We start from the raw sequence: 19011 nt of genomic DNA on the forward strand, positions 1-19011 counted from the left end.
GTATTTGTGTATGTGTGTGCTGGGGATGTATTTGTGTATGTATCTGTGTGTGTGTTTGTGTATGTGTGTGGTAGGGGGTGTATCTGTGTATTTCTTTGCCTCTGTATTTGTGTGTGTATATGCCGATGTGGAGGGGATGTATTTATGTGTGTACTTGTGTGTGTGCAGATGAGAATGGGGTTTATTTGTGTATGTATTTGTATGTGTGTAGATGAGGAGGGGATGTATTTTTCTGTGTTCATTTGTGTGTGTATTAGGTGTGGGGCATATTTGTGTATTTGTGTGCATGTGGTGTGTGTATTTGTATATGTGTATCTGTGTCTGTGTGTGTACTTGTGTGTCTACGTTTTTGTGTTTGTGTGTTTATGGATGTCTGCATGTACACTTGTGTGTGGGTGTATCAGGATGTTTTTATGAATATATTTGTGTGGGTGAGTCAATGTCTGTGTGTGCAGTGCGGGGGATATGTGCATGATTGTGCAGATGGGTGTGTACATGTGTATGTACCTGTATGTTTGCTGGATGGTGGTGTCTGTATGTGAGTGTGTGTTTATGGGAGAAAGTCTGTATGTGTGCAGATATTTGGCGGGGTTCTCTCTATGTTTGTGCAGTAAGTGGGCATCCATATGTGAGTGGGTGGGTGTCTTATGTCTGTAAGAGTCTGTTGGATGTGTCTGCAGGTATGTGTGCATTTGTGTGTTGTGTGTCGAATGTGTGTGTATTTGAGTGTGTGTTTATTTGTATGTCCAGGTCTTTGAGTTTGTGTGTTTCTGGGTGCCTGTATGCACATGTGTGTGTCTGTTCTGCCTCTGAGTATCTGTGTGTGAGTGGTGCAGTGTATGTGTGTGGGTGTTTGTGTGTGTGAGTGGGGAGAGGTGTTTGTAGATGCGTGTGTGTTTGTCTGTGTGTGTGTGTGTGTGAATGGGGGTGATTGTGTGTGTGTGTGTTTGTATGTGTGTGTGTGTGTGTGAATGGGGGTGTTTGTCTGTGTGTATGTGAGTGTGTCTGTGAATGGGGGTGTTTGTCTGTGTGTGTGTGTGTGAATGGGTGTGTTTGTGTGTATGCGTGTATGTGTGTGTGTGTGAATGGGGGTGTTTGTCTGTGTGTATGTGAGTGTGTCTGTGAATGGGGGTGTTTGTCTGTGTGTGTGTGTGTGTGTGTGTGAATGGGGGTGTTTGTGTGTGTATGCGTGTATGTGTGTGTGTGTTAATAAGGGTGTTTGTGTGTGTGGGTTGTTTGTGTGTCAGTGGGAAGAGATGTGTGTATATGTGTGTGTGGGAGAGTGTGTGAATGGGTATGTGTGTGTATGGGTGAGTGGAGAGTAATTGTGTGTAGGTGTGTGTGTGTGTGAGTGGAGAGTGATTGTGTGTAGGTGTGTGTGTGTGAGTGGGGAGTGATTGTGTGTAGGTGTGTGTGTGAGTGGGGAGTGATTGTGTGTAGGTGTGTGTGTGTATGTGAGTGGGAAGTGATTGGGTGCAGGTGTGTGTGTGTGAGAGAGTGGGGAGTGATTGTGTGTAGATGTGTGTGTGTGTGTGAGTGGGGAGTGATTGTGTGTAGGTGTGTGTGTGAGTGGGGAGTGATTGTGTGTAGGTGTGTGTGTGTGAGTGGGGAGTGATTGTGTGTAGGTGTGCATGGGTCTGAGAGAGTGGGGTATGATTGTGTGTAGGTGTGTGTGTGAGTGGGGAGTGATTGTGTGGAGGTGTGTGTGAGTAGAGAGTGATTGTGTATAGGTGTGTGTGTGAGTGGGGGGTGATTGTGTGTAGGTGTGTGTGTGTGTGAGTGGGGAGTGATTGTGTGTAGGTGTGTGTGTGAGTGGGGAGAGATTGTGTGTAGGTGTGTGTGTGAATGGAGAGTGATTGTGTGTAGGTGTGTGTGTGTGTGTGTGAGTGGGGAGTGATTGTGTGTAGGTATGTGTGTATGTGAGTGGGGAGTGATTGTGTGTAGGTCTGTGTGTGTGAGTGGAGAGTTATTGTGTGTAGGTGTGTGTGTGTAAGTGGGGAGTGATTGTGTGTGTGTGTGAGTGGGGAGTGATTGTGTGTAGGTGTGTGTGTGTGTGAGTGGGGAGTGATTGTGTGTAGGTGTGTGTGAGTGAGTAGGGTGATTGTGTGTAGGTGTGTGTGAGTGGGGAGTGATTGTGTACAGGTGTGTGTGTGTGAGTGGGGAGTGATTGTGTGTAGGTGTGTGTGTGAGTGAGTGGGGTGATTGTGTGTAGGTGTGTGTGAGTGGGGAGTGATTGTGTACAGGTTTGTGTGGGAGTGGGGAGTGATTGTGTGTAGGTGTGTGTGTGAGAGTGGAGTGATTGTGTGTAGGTGTGTGTGAGTGGGGAGTGATTGTGTACAGGTGTGTGTGTGTGAGTGTGGAGTGATTGTGTGTAGGTACGTGTGTGTGAGTGGGGAGTGATTGTGTGTAGGTATGTGTGTGTGAGTGGGGAGTGATTGTGTGTAGGTGTGTGTGTGAGTGGGGAGTGATTGTGTGTAGGTGTGTGTGTGAGTGGGGAGTGATTGTGTGTAGGTGTGTGTGTGAGTGTGTAGGTGTTTTTAAAATTTTTTAAAGTATCCTATTCTGTTTCTATTACTCCTTTTAAAAAAATAAATTTAGAGTACCCAATTAATTTTTTCAATTAAGGGACAATTTAGCATGGCCAATCCACCTCCACTGCACATCTTTGGGTTGTGGGGGCAAAACCCACGCAAACACAGGGAGAACGTGCAAACTCCACACGGACAGTGACCCACGTGTGTGGGTGGTCATGCGTATGTGTGGGGGCGTTTGTTATGTGCAGGGTATTTGTGTGTAGGATTGTGGTGTTTGTTTGTGTGAGTGAGAGGGAGTTTGTGTGTTGGGGGTTTGTGTGTGTGTATTTGTGGGGGTGGTTGGGGGGTGCTTGTGTGTGTGGCGGTGTTTATGTGTGAAAGTGGGGCTGGTTATATGTGTGTGTGGGGGGAATGGTTATGCATCTGAGTGGGGTGTTTGTGTCAAATGGTGGGAGTGTCTGTGTGTGTGAGTGAGATGGTGAGTGAGAGGGTGTTTGTGTGAGTGGGGTGTGTGTGATAGTGTGTAGTAGATGTGTGTATGGGTGTGTGTGGGTGTTGGGTGTGTGAGTGTACAGTACATTGTGTAGTAGTTTGTGTGTGTTAGTGTGGAGTAGATTGTGCGTGTGGGTATGTGTGAGGGGGTTGTGTGTGTTAGTGTGCAGTATATTGTGTGTGTGTGGTGGGGGGGTTGTGTGTGTTAGTGTGTAGTAGATGTGTGTGTAGGGGTTGTGTGTTAGTGTGTAGTAGATGTGTGTGTGCAAGTGGGTGTGTGTGAGAGCTGTGTGTGTTAGTGTGTAGTAGATGTGTGTGTGTGGATGTGTGTGAGTGTTGTGTGTGTTAGTGTGTAGTAGATGTGTGTGTGGGTGTGTGGGGGTTGTGTGTGTTAGTGTGTAGTAGATGTGTAGTAGATTCCCATAACAGCCTCCCCGAACAGGCTCCGGAATGTGGCGACTAGGGGCTTTTCACAGTAACCTAATTGATGTCTACTCGTGACAATAAGCGATTTTCATTTTCATGTCTGTGTAGGTATGTTTGGAGATTGTGTGTGTGTGCGTTAGTGTGTAGTAGATGTGTGTGTGGGTGTGTGTGGGGGTTGTGTATGTTAGTGTGTAGTAGATGTGTGTGGGTGTGTGTGGGGGTTGTGTGTGTTAGTGTGTAGTAGATGTGTGTGGATGTGTGTGTGTTAGTGTGTAGTAGATGTGTGTGGGTGTGTGTGTGTTAGTGTGTAGTAGATGTGTGTGTGGGTGTGCGTGGGTGTGTGCGTGTTAGTGTGTAGTAGATGTGTGTGTGGGTGTGTGTGTGTTAGTGTGTAGTAGATGTGTGTGGGTGTGTGGTTGTTAGTGTATAGTAGATGTGTGTGTGTATGTGGGTGTGTTTGTGTTAGTGTGTGGTAGATGTCTGTGGGTGTGCATGTGTGGGGGGGTGTTGTTTGTGTTAGTGTGTAGTAGATGTGTGTGGGTGTGTATGTGTTAGTGTGTAGAAGATGTGTGTGGGTGTGTGTGTGGGGGTTGTGTGTGTTAGTGTGTAGTAGATGCGTGTGGGGTGTGTGTGGGGGTTGTTGTGTTAGTGTGTAGTAGATGTGTGTGGGGGTTGTGTGTGTTAGTGTGTAGTAGATGTGTGTGTGGGTGGGTGTGTGTGTGGGGGGTTGTGTGTGTTAGTGTGTAGTAGATGTGTGTGTGGGTGTGTGTGGGGGTTGTGTGTGTTAGTGTGTAGTAGATGTGTGTGTGGATGTGTGTGGGGGTTGTGTGTGTTAGTGTGTAGTAGATGTGTGTGTGTGTGTGTGTTAGTTGTAGTAGATGTGTGTGTGGGTGTGTGTGTGTTAGTGTGTAGTAGATGCGTGTGTGGGGGTTGTGTGTGTTAGTGTGTAGTAGATGTATGTGGGTGTGTGGGTGTTAGGGTGTAGTAGATGTGTGTGTGGGTGTGTGTGTGTTAATGTGTAGTAGATGTGTGTGTGGGTGTGTGTGTTAGTGTGTAGTAGATGTGTGTGTGGGTGTGTGTGGGGGTTGTGTGTGTTAGTGTGTAGTAGATGTGTGTGTGGATGTGTGTGGGAGTTGTGTGTGTTAGTGTGTAGTAGATGTGTGTGTGTGTGTGTGTGTGTTAGTTGTAGTAGATGTGTGTGTGGGTGTGTGTGTGTTAGTGTGTAGTAGATGCGTGTGTGGGTGTGTGTGGGGGTTGTGTGTGTTAGTGTGTAGTAGATGTGTGTGGGTGTGTGGGTGTTAGGGTGTAGTAGATGTGTGTGTGGGTGTGTGTGTGTTAATGTGTAGTAGATGGGTGTGTGGGTGTGTGTGTTAGTGTGTAGTAGATGTGTGTGTGGGTGTGTGTGGGTGTGTGTGTGTTAGTGTGTAGTAGATGTGTGTGTGGGTGTGTGTGGGGGTTGTGTGTGTTAGTGTGTAGTAGATGTATGTGGGTGTGTGTGTTAGTGTGTAGTAGATGTGTGTGTGGGTGTGTATGTGTTAGTGTGTAGTAGATGTGTGTGGGTGTGTGTGTTAGTGTGTAGTAGATGTGTGTGGGTGTGTGTGTTAGTGTGTAGTAGATGTGTGTGGGTGTGTGTGTTAGTGTGTAGTAGATGTGTGTGGGTGTGTGTGTTAGTGTGTAGTAGATGTATGTGGGTGTGTGGGTGTTAGGGTGTAGTAGATGTGTATGTGGGCGTGTATGTGTTAGTGTGTAGTAGATGTGTGTGGGTGTGTGTGTTAGTGTGTCGTAGATGTGTGTGTGGGGGTTGTGTGTGTTAGTGTGTAGTAGATGTATGTGGGTGTGTGTGTTAGTGTGTAGTAGATGTGTGTGTGGGTGTGTATGTGTTAGTGTGTAGTAGATGTGTGTGGGTGTGTGTGTTAGTGTGTCGTAGATGTGTGTGTGGGGGTTGTGTGTGTTAGTGTGTAGTAGATGTATGTGGGTGTGTGTGTTAGTGTGTAGTAGATGTGTGTGTGGGTGTGTATGTGTTAGTGTGTAGTAGATGTGTGTGGGTGTGTGTGTTAGTGTGTAGTAGATGTGTGTGGGTGTGTGGGTGTTAGGGTGTAGTAGATGTGTGTGTGGGTGTGTGTGTGTTAATGTGTAGTAGATGGGTGTGTGGGTGTGTGTGTTAGTGTGTAGTAGATGTGTGTGTGGGTGTGTGTGGGTGTGTGTGTGTTAGTGTGTAGTAGATGTGTGTGTGGGTGTGTGTGGGGGTTGTGTGTGTTAGTGTGTAGTAGATGTATGTGGGTGTGTGTGTTAGTGTGTAGTAGATGTGTGTGTGGGTGTGTATGTGTTAGTGTGTAGTAGATGTGTGTGGGTGTGTGTGTTAGTGTGTAGTAGATGTGTGTGGGTGTGTGTGTTAGTGTGTAGTAGATGTATGTGGGTGTGTGGGTGTTAGGGTGTAGTAGATGTGTATGTGGGTGTGTATGTGTTAGTGTGTAGTAGATGTGTGTGGGTGTGTCTGTTAGTGTGTCGTAGATGTGTGTGTGGGGGTTGTGTGTGTTAGTGTGTAGTAGATGTGTGTGGGTGTTAGTGTGTAGTAGATGTGTGTGTGGGTGGGTGTGGGGGTTGTGTGTGTTAGTGTGTAGTAGATGTGTGTGTGGGTGTGTGTGTGTTAGTGTGTAGTAGATGTGTGTGTGGGTGTGTGTGTGTTAGTGTGTAGTAGATGTGTGTGTGGGTGTGTGTTGGGATTGTGTGTGTTAGTGTGTAGTCGATGTGTGTGTGTGGGTGTTGTCTGTGTTAGTGTGTAGTAGATGTGTGTGTGTGTGGGGGGGGGGGAGGGGGTGGCGGGGGTGGGGGGTGGGGGGGGGGGGGGGGGACAGCAGCTTGGACCATTCTGCAATTTCCCTGTGATTGGGGAGCAGATTCCGCCTCAGTTGTCTCAGAGTCATTCATTAAATCCATCAAAAAGACTCCAGCCTCGAAAACAGCCACCTTCACCCCCCAAAAAAATCTGTGCTGATAATGATGAGGACTCCGTTCCCCCCGCTCAGAATAAAACGGTGCATTCAAATCGAATGCCAAGCCCCCTTTTCTGCTTTATGTTTCCCGGGTGTTAGTCAAGTAAACGTTAACGAGCTAATCGCATTGGGAATTCAAAAGGCGGAAATGCTGGGAGGAAAATTCGCTCTGGGCAGATTAATTTCCAAACCGATTGGAAAGTTAGGATAAGAATGGAATGAAATAGGGCAGAACTGGAGATGGGAAGAGAGGCGAACCCGGCTTAAAACAAATCCCTTATTGTTGTCAAACCCAGGCACTGTTCCATTGCATCTAGAAATTGAACAGTGTGTTTAGTTTAACTCCCGGGAATCTGAGGGAAACTGACCGGCGATCAATTTCAGGCGCGGAAACTGCGGCATTGAAGCGAATCGATGTGAAATTTCACTGCTTAAATAGTGAGGACGAAGTGTCCATTAATACCAGAGATTGTCCACAAGACCAGGCAACGGTGTCCCACGGCTGCTAGTCAGGCCGCGGCCCCAGGTTTGCTTTTTGACCTGGTGTTTGTCCAGTTGGGCTGCCCGAGGTTGTTCAATAAAAGTGTCTGTGGGTCACTGGAGAGGGTGTGAAAGAGCCAGTCCCTCGGGCTGAAGTTTAATTTTTGGTGTAAGTGGGAGAAGAACTTCCAGCTCTTTTTTGTGTTCTCGAACCGGGAGCTTTTTTTGAAAAATTCTTTTCTTTTAAAAAATTGTTTTAATAAAAGATCTGTTTGGTTGAAAACGAGGCAGGGAAAGAGTGAATGTGAGAGAGTGTGATCGGAGTCCCAGGTCTCTCTCTGTCATTGGCGCATTCATTTGTCAGCGCACATCGCTCCCTCCTCATGAATAAAAGAATGAGCCCCAGCCTATGAGAGTTTAAACTCCTCTCCACCAGCTCACTGCGCCCAACTTGGGCGCCTCCACATCTCCCAGATTGCTGCAGAGTTTCATCAGTTTGAAAAAACTTTCCAGAAAATAGCATTAAAACAGCCAGGGGCTAGGGGTGTGTGTGTGTGTGTGTGAGGGGGGAGGAGGGAGATTCTAACCAGTAGGGGGGAGTTAATTGTGGAGGGGGTGGATTGCTGCATCAGCTTAGTCTCCAATCCCCACCACCCCGTCAGCTGCCCCTTCAGCCTTCCAACTTCCCCATCCTCTCCACTCTCTGAGCAACTTTTTTCTTGCAGGAAGATCAGAGCGAGTGTCGCCCGGCCCGGGAGACAGAGGCAGCGGCGGCGAATCCAGACGGACAAGAGTCACATCACCAGCCTCAGTCACTTCCATTCCCTGTATCCCCTGGACTTTGCCATTCGCTCAGTTTGTGTGTGTGTGTGTATAAATCTCTCCTTTCGAAGCCCACCCCCTCCATCCCATTCCTCTCCATACCCATTCTAGAATGACCTCTCTCACCGGGACAGCACCGAGGATGATGCGCCCGAGTCCAGGCCAGAACTACAGCCGGACAGGATTTCCACTGGAAGGTATGTCTGACTTCAACGGCGTGTGACTCAATTGAATTTCTGCAATGAATTGAAATGTTTAAACTACAAAGAAGTATAGATGAAAGAAAGCTACTTTTCGTATTTTGAAAACGTGATAAATGAAGTTACATTAGAAATAACCTGACTTTACCTCTGTGTGTGTGTGTGTGGGGGTGGGGGGGGGGGGGGTTAGTTTACCCAGGAGTGTGTCTTGTTCTGCTGCACCTGCTTTAACATAAGGGATCGGTGTTATCTTGAATTAATTCGCACTGTGCATTTAGTGCTAATGTTCTTTTTGTCATAATGTTTCCGAGCACGTGCCGAGAGATGGTGTTTGTTGGGATTGGGATGGGATTCACTGGCTCCCTCTCCACCCCGAGAATTTCGTGATGAAGGAGGAATTTGGTGCAAGCTCGTTGAGCCGCGCGCATGGCGTAAAACACACACAACTGTGCGGATTTAGTGAAGTGCATCTTCTGGCACATTGCAGTGAGGAAATAGTCAGGAGAGGGGATAAAGGGGGATTACTCCAATATTTGCACAACATGACTGGGAATAATGAGCGGGGAAAGTGCTACAATTTCTAGTGCCTATCGAGTGCAGAGATGGGCCACTTAGAGATGTTTGAGATGAATGAGCCGTAGCCAAACTAACCTCGTGCGTTGGTCATCATGACTTCAAATTAGCAATGCCTGATTCACAGGAGGGGGGGTGAGGGCTCCAATCTGCTCGGTGGAGCGGGGCGGCGAGTGTCTGGTCGCCTTCTGTGTATTTATATTCCGTCTCGCCTTTTATCCATTGTAAATACAACGAACACACTTCACTGAGGGAGCACACTTCACTTCTTGGAAAAAGCGAATTTATTTCGTTAACTGAGGTCTATCTTTAACTGGAAAATGGCGCTTTTTTTTCATCTGGAGAGGTCACCCCGGGTTTGTAATGAGCGAATCTATTGAATTAGTCTGATTTTTCAATTCTTCGGCAGGGTTTTTGCAAAGCTGTCAGAGCCGGATATCTTCAGTAAGCCCCTGATTCCGCAAGTTCCAGATTTAATTACATTCAGTCCGGTTACATTTCGAGACTGCCCAAAACTTGTGTTCCCCTTCACTGAAGTTGAACACGGCATTTTCACCCCTTTTACCCGATTAATAGGAGGGTGGGGGGGGGGGGGAAGGGGAGAGGTTTCTCTAAAAACGTTGTAATTAAATTAATATTACACTTCAATGTATTTAAATCAACATTTCATTTCTCAAACAGTAGCGGGTGAAGCTGCATCTGGAACCCAGCCAATAACCCACCTGTTTTTGGAAACTGCATTCACCATTCGACAATGTTGGGGAGAAGTTAGAGATTCCAGGAGACTTTTTTTGGGGGGGAATAAAATCTCCCAATTAAAATGCCATTTGGAAAATACACGCTATTGTGCTGTGATCATTATTGGGCACTTTTAAACCTGAGGTTGTTCACTGACAGCTTTGCTATCGACCCCGCTTACTGCGTTATCTCTGCCCTTGTTGCCACTGGTGCTATGTTTGACTCTTTTCTTTTTCTCTTCCACCCTCTCTCTCTCTCTCTCCGAACCAGTGTCCACGCCTCTGGGTCAGGGCAGAGTTAATCAGCTGGGCGGAGTGTTTATAAACGGCAGACCCCTACCCAACCATATTCGACACAAAATCGTGGAGATGGCCCATCACGGAATCCGGCCCTGTGTGATCTCCAGGCAGTTGCGCGTCTCCCACGGCTGCGTGTCCAAAATCCTGTGTCGCTACCAGGAGACTGGCTCGATCCGCCCCGGGGCTATCGGAGGCAGCAAGCCCAGGGTGAGTGGGGCAAGTGGCGGGGTCGAGGCAAGTCCGAATGAGGTGCAAAAAAATAAATAAACAATACCTCCCTCCTCCCCCCCCCCCCCAAAAAAAAAACACAGCGGGGAGGTGGAGGAAAGGGAAATGTGAAACTTTTAAGCCAGACACAGAAAAATCACCCACATTTTGATAGGAACCTTCGCACAAACACCAATTAAATTGCCAAAGTTTAACTTCACATTGTCGCGCACACTCTCATGGCCACTAACCCCCCCCCCCCCCCCCCCCCCCAGTATCCTCTGCCCCCTGGTCAAAATAGAATCGTTGGAGCAATAATTTAAACACAAGTTGCAACTTATTTTGAAGTGATCACAACAGATATCCTCGGAAAGGTTCAGCCCACGGTGGGCACATTCTGCACTCCACTGCCTGTCCCCCCCCCCTCGCTGCTGGATTGGATTCATTCACCCCCCCCCCCCCCCTCCTTTCCAATCCCATTTCAAACCGCGGGAAACTGACAGCAAAACTCTAGGAAGAATAATAAAACTTTCCTGAAAACAAATGATCGTTGTGGCTTTGTTTCATTGTTACTTTCGAAATGCGGGACATCCGATCAAACTGGGTCACACCGAGGAAGACAATTCGGTGAACGTTCCGAGGTTGGTGTTCCAACATACCGGCCGGGTATACACAGAGAGAGAAAAACACATTTTAAAAAGACACCAGCCTCCCGCTTCCTTCCCAGTGACACAAACAATTACAGAGGGACCGGCTCCAAATTCGCACAGCACAGGGAGAGCCGGCAGAGCGTAGCGAACTGAACTGGAATAAAGTATCTGGGCTCTGGCCATGAGGCCGGCTCACAAAAAGGGCTTTGCGCACCTCACAATGTAAAATCTTTTAGAACTTCCAAGAAACTGGCATTTAACAGGAAGGGAATTAATATTTGGGAATGTCTCTTCCATCCTGTCCTAACCCACAATTAGACCAGACGCCAAATTCGCAACAAATAAACGGCGTTTCCAGCCAATTCGGTGTTTTGCCAACTATCAATTAAAATACACATTTCAGTTATTTTTGTGTGATTCTCACATCAGTTGAATTAAAGTTTATTTTTCTTCCTCCCCCCTTCCTCTGTCTGTGTGCTTGTCTCTCGGTGTCTGTTGACCCTCTAAAGCAGGTAGCAACGCCTGATGTGGAGAAAAAGATCGAGGAGTACAAGAGGGAGAACCCGGGGATGTTTAGCTGGGAGATCCGGGACAAGTTGCTCAAGGACGGCATCTGCGACAGGAGCACCGTGCCTTCAGGTGAGGGGGACTTCCAACACCTCCCACGCCCTGAGCATGCACAGCCAGGCACTTTCAGAGAGAGAGAGGGGGGAAATAACTTCAAACAGCCCTTCTCAATCATCCACTTGAGAGAGAGGGAGAGAGGGGACAGTGGAAAGTAGCCGCGACACCAACACTAATTTTAAAAACCTGTCCCAGGTTAGACTTGGTGCGTTTTTCACCCAGCACCCATCGACACGAACGCCGCCAAAAAACACACGCGCTCCATTTGATTCGCCTCTCAAACCACAATTTCACCACCAGCTCCACAGCGGCAGAGACACACGCTAACTTTCTGCTAAACTGTTTGCCAAGTTGCGGGTCGGGGTTATTAAGGCCCGTCCCCCAGAGGCCGTGTTGTGGAGCTGGATTCCGAGGTGGCGGCGGGCAACATTGTGGGTCCATTCGTTTTCATTTTGTAGCCTTGTCTGTTGACCATTTTTCGTGTTTTGCAGCATTTCTTCGTTATCATTTTTCTTTCTTCCGTTCGGTCTCCGCATCACCCCCCTGAGGGAGGCAGGAAGGGGGGGTAGAGACGGGGCCAAGCGCCGGCAATCGGCTGCTATTCCAATCGAAGAAATTGATTCGAAATTGACAGGCTTAAGGGAAGTTAAGGGGTTGGGAAAGATGGGGAGAAGCTACAGTTATGGGGACAACCCTAATATTTGCCCCCCTCCCTCGTCCCCTTACTGAATAGCCCCAAAAGTGGAGGGGGGGGGGGGGGGGGGACATTCCAATGATACCTATCCCATTTGAAAAAAAAATCACAGGACAAAAGATATCGACAACAGCCGAATTTATCGACAGTTAATTTTTTTTACCGAGAACGACCACGATTTATTTGAACTGTTCTATAAGGAGAACTTTAAAAAAAACCTAAATAATCAAATTGTTGCCTTAAATGACCAGGACATATTGAAACACAATTGGTTGTTGTGGAATAGATTTGTTTTGAGGTTTTTCATTTGGAGAATCGACACTTAAATTAAATAAAAACACCCACACTGTCGATTTTCCGAATCTCCTTATTTTTTTTTAAATATAATTTTTTTTTATTTATTTATTTTTCTTTTGAAAGTGAGTTCCATCAGTCGGGTGTTAAGAGCCAAATTTGGAAGGAGAGATGATGACGAAGAAATGGAGAAGAAAGACGAAGATGGGGTCAGGAAGACTAAACATAGTATTGATGGCATCCTCGGGGAGAAAGGTAACGTTCACACTTGCTTTGTCGTTACTCTCCCGCCCCATATTGGGGGGTTTCGTTGAGCTCTCCTCGCCATCCTGTCCATATCGGGCAGTGAGGAAGGTCATAGCTTGGGTGGGGGCGATGTTCCCGCTCCATTCTGAGTTCCCACCTCGTTTCTGCTTTCACTAAATTGGAAACTTGGCATCCCCCCCCACCCCAAGGGGGGAAATAAATGTACCTGACCCCCCCTCCCCCCCCCCCCCCCCCCGCCCTGCATTCCTGCGCTCTGCATTAGCCGCTGCCTCGCTCGCTCGCTGCACCAGTTTACCTTGTGGAATCGCAAATGCGTTTTGAATTTAGAAAGGGGTGCACAGACTGCCTCGTGTGTTTGTTCTCGCACGCGGAAGGTGTCGGCAAATATTATCTGTATCATATCTGAAAATTGTGTGTGTGTGTGGGGAGGCACAGTGACAGAACTGTCCTTCTCCCGCGTCAAGTGGCGACGTTATTTCGTCCCAATGATTAGTCTGTGGCCGAGCACCCAGAATTGGGGGAATATTGTGTCCCAGAAATGGAAACCGTCCTCCCGATCAGGCGGTCCCGAGGGTGAAAAGTTCTTGGTGCAGGAGCTGTGTGTGTGTGTGTGTGTACGTCTGTGTGCACGCGTGTGTGTGCAGCTGTGCGTGTAAGTGTGTGGGTGTGTATGTTTGTGTGGGGGTCTGTGTGTATATGTATGTGTGTGTATATATGTGTGTGTATGTGTGCGTATATGTAGGTGTGGATGTGCAGGTGTGTGTATGTGTGTGTGTGCATATGTGTATATGTGTGTGCATGTGTATATATGTGGGTGTGGATGTGTGCGCGGGTGTGTATGTGTTTGTGTGGGGGTGGGTTGTGTGCGTATGTGGGTATAGATATGTGTGTGTGGGTATGTGTTTGTGGATGTGTGTATGGTGTGTATGTATATAAGTGTGTATATGTGTGTATGGGTGTGTGGGAGTATGTGTGTGTGTGCATGTGTATATATATATATGCGTGTGCATGTGTGTGTGTGGATGTGTATATGTGTGTGGGTGTATATGGGTGTGTGTGTATATGTGTCTGCTCTATGTGGGGTGTGAGTGGGGTGTGTGTGTGTATTTGTGTATGGGTGTGTGTGTATGTGTGTGTGGGGGGGGGTGTGTATAAGTGTGGGGGTGTATATGTGTGTGGGTGTGTGTGCGGTGTGTGTGGGAGGGTGTATATGTGTGTGGGTGTGTGTATGGGTGTGTGTGTGGGGGGGGGAGTGTGTGGGTGTGTGTGTCTGTGTGTGAGTGGATGTGTGCGTGGGGGTGTTTGTGTGTGTGTATGGTTGGGTGTGGGTGTGTGTGGGTGTGTAGGGGGTTACTACTGGCCGTCCGCTTTCACAGGCTGCGGCCATCAATTATGGAAAGTATTGTTGGAGCTGAAATTAATTTGTGTTGTGGACAGATCGTCCTCCAGCTTTCCTAAACGGTCCCTTGAAACCGCGGCTGACAGTTGCCCCGCTCTGCCACTCAATAACAATTAGGAAGGGAGATGGCTGCAGCCGGCTGCTGAAAGGCGAGGAGATGGGCCATTTAGTCTATTCGGGTGATCAAGAGTTGTAGGGAGGGGTGGAGTGGCGGGGGATTGGAGAGGGGGGGGGGGGAGGATTGGAGAGGGGGGGGGGGGAGTGAGAGGGGGGTGCAGACACAAATACCATCACTTGGTTAGTAAATAAATTGCAATGTTCATGGGATCGATGTGAAAGGAAATGCCCAGAAAAGTTATTAACTTGTATTTATCTGGCAAATGCGGGTTTGTTGGAGGAGATCAGAAGCAAATGATGTGGTGATTATCTTTAATGTAAATTAAGTTCAAATATTTTTTAGCCTCTGAATCCGTGGATGCACCAAGTGTCCCGCTCCTTCCACTTCTACCATCTGACCAGTTATTGCAAAAAAGCCCCATACATTGATTCAATCGGTTCCTTCCCCAAGTGTGGATGGGTCGAGGCTGATGTACCAACTCTAAATTGTTCGTGGTTAAACTTTTGAAGGCAGAGAGAGAACAACAACAAAAAAAAACCTCTTGTTCTTTTAATTCCTTGGAGTGTACTCTGGGATATTGAAACAAACAAGCTCCGTCCACTCCACACAGACACCACAGAAAGAGGGACAAAAACCTGTCAAACGAGATGTTCAGACATTTCTACCGGTTTTGACAAAGGGGTTTCTCGAAGACGGACTCATTTTCAGACTTGGAGATGAACTTGCGCACAAAGAATCTCGAGTCCATTGAAAATGTCTTAAAGGCCGAAATACAAAAGAGGGGAACAGAGGCGAAGCGAGAGAGTGAGAGTGAGAGAGAGGGGAGAGAGAAAGAGAGAGAGAGAGAGAAAGACAGCAGCCAGTTCCGAGGCGCGCAAAGCCCAACAATTCTCATTCAAAAAAAAACTGCGGAGCGGGTGGGGGGGGGGGGGGGGGGGGGGGAGAGAAATCGGAGGACAAAAGCCCGAGGGAGGAAATAATGGAGTTTGGGAATGGCATGAATAATGCAAAACCCTCCCCGCTGTTAGGAGTTTTGTAATATTATTGCGAAAGAATAACTAGCTGAAGGTACAAAACGATTTGGAGAGAAAAAAACGTTTAAAAACAGTCAATATTCATTTAGGGAGCACATTTCTTGCTGCCCCCCCTCGTCTCCTGTGTCCAGCCACATCGCATTTAAATCACATCTCAAAAAAAATAATCGTTCAGCACAGCGGAGGGACCGTGGAACTCTGATCTTCGGCGTTCCAGACGGTCCTAATGTAGCGAAACCTTCAAATATTTTGCCAAGTTTTATTTCATCCGTTCTAGGAGTTTTGTGTTTTTTTGGGGGGGAAAAAAAAAACAAATGTTCCCAACCTCGTGTTCCGCCGAGTGTTGTTAAAATGTTGCCGTACGCGCGCCCACGGCAACCCTGTCCTAATGTTTGAAATTTAAAAAAAAGACGAAATCTCTGCAAACAAATGAAATCTCAGTGACACTAAGTTTGCAACAGTAGCAAAAATATGGAATGGTCTAATTTTGTCAGCGAGTATGCATTGGTGTTTAAATCAATTACAGACACACATTGCGTGAAAGAGGTTCGGTTTGAAAAATCTCCTTCCAAAACAGGAGAAGCTACGCAAAATAAATACTTACTGGCTAATTGTTTATATTTTGGTTACTGCTCCAGGTGATTGTCGTTTAATTTGAAAAATCTTTCATAGATTTACGCAACAAAAAAAAATCGTTCGTCAATTTCAGCAAACTTTCGAAAAACTTTTAGTTCCCTTCAACTTGCCTTAAGTTTCAGGTAGTGAGTTCTTAGCGAGGATAAATTTGCAGCTGGTTTAAAATAATTCTCCTACTGTCTGGTGGCGTCGCCGAAATATCTGACGCCCAATATTTAAACTTACATTTAATAAAAAAATATTGCAACAAAAAAGGGAGATATCTGCGGTTTTTACAAATCAGCTTTTTAAACCCACGCTGACCGACAGGAAAAATACTTAAATGTTTTTTAAGACGTTTGGGGTGACGCGGTGCTGTTTATATTTTTTTTAAAAAGAAATCAGCTTCTAGTGGAAGTGTTAAAAAAATGTGTACAAAACTTTTATTTTGCTTTCCAAATAACCTTACAAGGGCCGGCCGGATGTTTAAACGGCTGGCGACCTTTGTGATCTTTTATTTTTTTTTTTGGGGGGGGGGGGGGGGGGGTCTAATTTAAACCATTCGCGAGGTGGAATATTTTCCATCAAATTCGTCTTCCACCCCCACACCGAATCTTTTTTTTTGTCTTCTTGTTTGAAGAAATCTACAAAATCTCTAACCGCACAGGCGGACAATATCCCGCTCGGTTCCACAGAGTCGGCGACCAGTCACTTTTCACAAAGGTCCATCCATCCTCCACCCGCGCAACATCTGAGGGGATTGCTGCAGATCACTTTAAAATAAGGAGCAACTCTTGTTTTCAAACGCGGGCTCTTCAACGCTTGCCCCACAACACGAGCTCAGGGGAAAGTGACAACACATGGGCCTGCTGTCTCTTTAAGCAAATTTGTTTTGAATAATTGTTTATATTTCCCGGAACCACAGGAAACCCAAACATAACTTAATTTGTGTCTTTATTGCGGTAACTCGGGGCTGAGATTTTAGTGCCCTCTCTCTCTCTTTTAAGCAAACATTTTGCTGGACTTTCCTTTCTCTCTCATCTCTCTGACATTTAATAATGTGCGGGCTTATTATAGAAAGTAATGAAAAAAGCGCTGTGTGAATGAGGGGCTGTGTTTCCGAGCAATACCATCGCTTCTAGCCATGGTTAGAAGTGTATTTAGCCCCAATCAGCCACTGTGGGGACTTTTAAGCACAAACGTTATGTTGAAGGGTTTTAATGCAGATTAAATTGAGCCTTTTTATTTCTTGCACTTTCATCTTTAAACGCTTCGCTCTGTGTAGCTCCAGGCACACATTCGCCAGATTTCAGTTCCCCTTTATAGTACGTGATTTTTTTAATATACATGTATATATTATTTTAGGACATATTTAACATTTTGTCACATGTCCCTCCGATCAATCACTCTGACCTGGGAATAAATGGTTTAAAAATAATAATAATGCCATTGTGTGGTTCAGGAAGCTACCGAAACAAAACTCTATATGGAACAGAGATAGACGACGGTCACAAACCAAAAATAGTTCCCTGGCAATGAATGGAGGCTTGAGATAAAGTTCATAACTGACAGTGGCTTTCTGGCCGATTAACACGAGTGTCTGCCTCTAGGTGTGTGTGTGTGCGTGTGCGTGTGCATGTAGGTGTGTGTGTCTGTATGTGGGTTGTGTGTGTATGTGTGTGTAAGTGTTGCCTGTGCATGTGGGTGCGTCTGCATGTGTGTGTGTCTGCGTGTGTGTAAGTGTTGCCTGTGACTGTGTGGTGTGTGTGTCTAGGTGTGTGTCTGTGTGTGCGTGTGTCTGCGTGTGTGTATGAGTGTGTGTTGCCTGTATGTGTGTGTCTGTCTGGGTGTGTGTCTGTATGTGTGTGTGTATGTATCTGGGTATGTGTGTGTATCTGTGTGTATCTGTGTGTATGCCTGTGTCTGTCTGTGTGTGTATCTGTGCCTGGGTCTGTGCGTGTCTGGGCGTGTTTGTGTGAGTGTGTGTGCCTGTGTCTGTGTGTGTGCCTGTGTCTGTCTGTGTGTATGTGTGTATGTATCTGGGTATGTGTGTGTATCTGTGTGTATCTGTGTGTATGCCTGTGTCTGTCTGTGTGTGTATCTGTGCCTGGGTCTGTGCGTGTCTGGGCGTGTTTGTGTGAGTGTGTGTGCCTGTGTCTGTGTGCGTGCCTGTGTCTGTCTGTGTGTATGTATGTGTCTGGGTGTGTGTGTATGTGTGTGTGAGTGTGTGCCTGTGCCTGGGTGTGTGTGCCTGTGTCTGTCTGTATGTATCTGGGTCTGTGTGTATACGTGTCTGTCTGTGTGTATCTGTGTCTGGGTCTGTGTGTGCCTGAGTGTGTGTGCCTGTGTCTGGGTCTGTGTGTGTCAGTGCGTGCGTGTGACTGTGTCTGCGTGTGTGTGCCTGTGTCTGGGTCTGTGTGTGTCAGTGCGTGTGTGTGCCTGCGTCTGGGTTTGTGTGCCTGTGTCTGGGTCTGTGTGTGTGTGTGTCTGTGCCTATGTCTGTCTGTGTGTATCTGTGTCTGGGTCTGTGTGTGTGTGTGTGTATGTATGTGTCTGGGTCTGCGTGTATCTGGTGGGGGGGGGGGGGGGGGGTCTGCTTAATTACTTCTCCTAATTCCCGTTGTTTAAAAAAAAATGAATTGTCGACTCCACAAATACCACGATTGGGGAATATTCTATAAAAACAGGGTCGGGTAAAGGAGAGTAAAGATGAGAAAGTAATGCCGTGGACGATGGTTACTTCATAGAGTGAAATGCCCCTGATATTGCAATCTGCCCGACACGGGGCACCGGTTTGCAATGGAAGTGGGAATGTGGATGAGAACTGCGGCCATCTGCAACATGTTACCACAATAAGGGACGTGGGGCATTATTACCAAATGGGAGACAGATCGACAGACACATTAGGTGACAAGTGAAAGCTTGGAGAAGTGTAACGAACAATAGCCAAAATTGGAGCTCAATGCGGAGGAAATGTGCACCACACAAAAAAAAAACACATGAAGCAATCTGATAATGTAATAATGAACGTGCGATCGTGGCAGAGGGTGACGATTTGGTGGAATCCAGGGTGAGAATCAAGTTGTTTCTGGCCGGGAGCTCCGGCACTTCGATCTGCAGCCGGGTGTCACGGGGAGTGGTGGGGGGGGGGGGGGGGGGGGGGGAGAGAGTTGTGAATCTAATCAAACAGAAGGCGGAGAGGATTTCTGTGTTTGTGAGGGAGGATCAGCTGAAATAATAGAGGCCAGGGAACAGATCGAGGAATGTCAAACTATCCGGAGCTACAACTCATTGTAATGTGCATATTCAATTAAAGAAAGGGTTCTAGTGGCCACACGAATGACACTTGTCAGAGAGCGAGCGAAAACATCGCTGAGATGCCAATTACTAAAGCAAATACTGGCGCAGAATACTTTACTGGCCGGGGTTTAGATAAATAAACAGAGTGAGCGAGAGAGAGAGAGAGAGAACGAAGGCAGTAAACCAGAGCGATTCAAGTTCAGCGAAGTGGAAGAGGAGAACGCGCGAGCGACTTTGGAAGGGGGGCAATGG

At 47.0% G+C, this 19011-nt stretch overlaps 1 protein-coding gene across 1 annotated transcript in view; it reads left to right on the forward strand.

Annotated features, from left to right (window-relative positions):
- The first annotated feature begins 7543 nt into the window (after positions 1-7543).
- The window catches only part of LOC119951058 (paired box protein Pax-7-like), a 164681-nt gene continuing 153213 nt past the window's right edge, over positions 7544-19011 (forward strand). Inside the window, exons 1-4 of the mRNA XM_038774094.1 lie at positions 7544-7944; positions 9529-9764; positions 10924-11053; positions 12153-12281. Of these exons, the coding sequence (XP_038630022.1) occupies positions 7860-7944; positions 9529-9764; positions 10924-11053; positions 12153-12281 (580 nt within the window). The 5' untranslated portion in view covers positions 7544-7859. The remainder of the gene's footprint in view (positions 7945-9528; positions 9765-10923; positions 11054-12152; positions 12282-19011) is intronic.

The sequence above is a fragment of the Scyliorhinus canicula genome, chromosome 16, assembly GCF_902713615.1.
Source record: "Scyliorhinus canicula chromosome 16, sScyCan1.1, whole genome shotgun sequence".
NCBI classification, from domain to species: domain Eukaryota; kingdom Metazoa; phylum Chordata; class Chondrichthyes; order Carcharhiniformes; family Scyliorhinidae; genus Scyliorhinus; species Scyliorhinus canicula.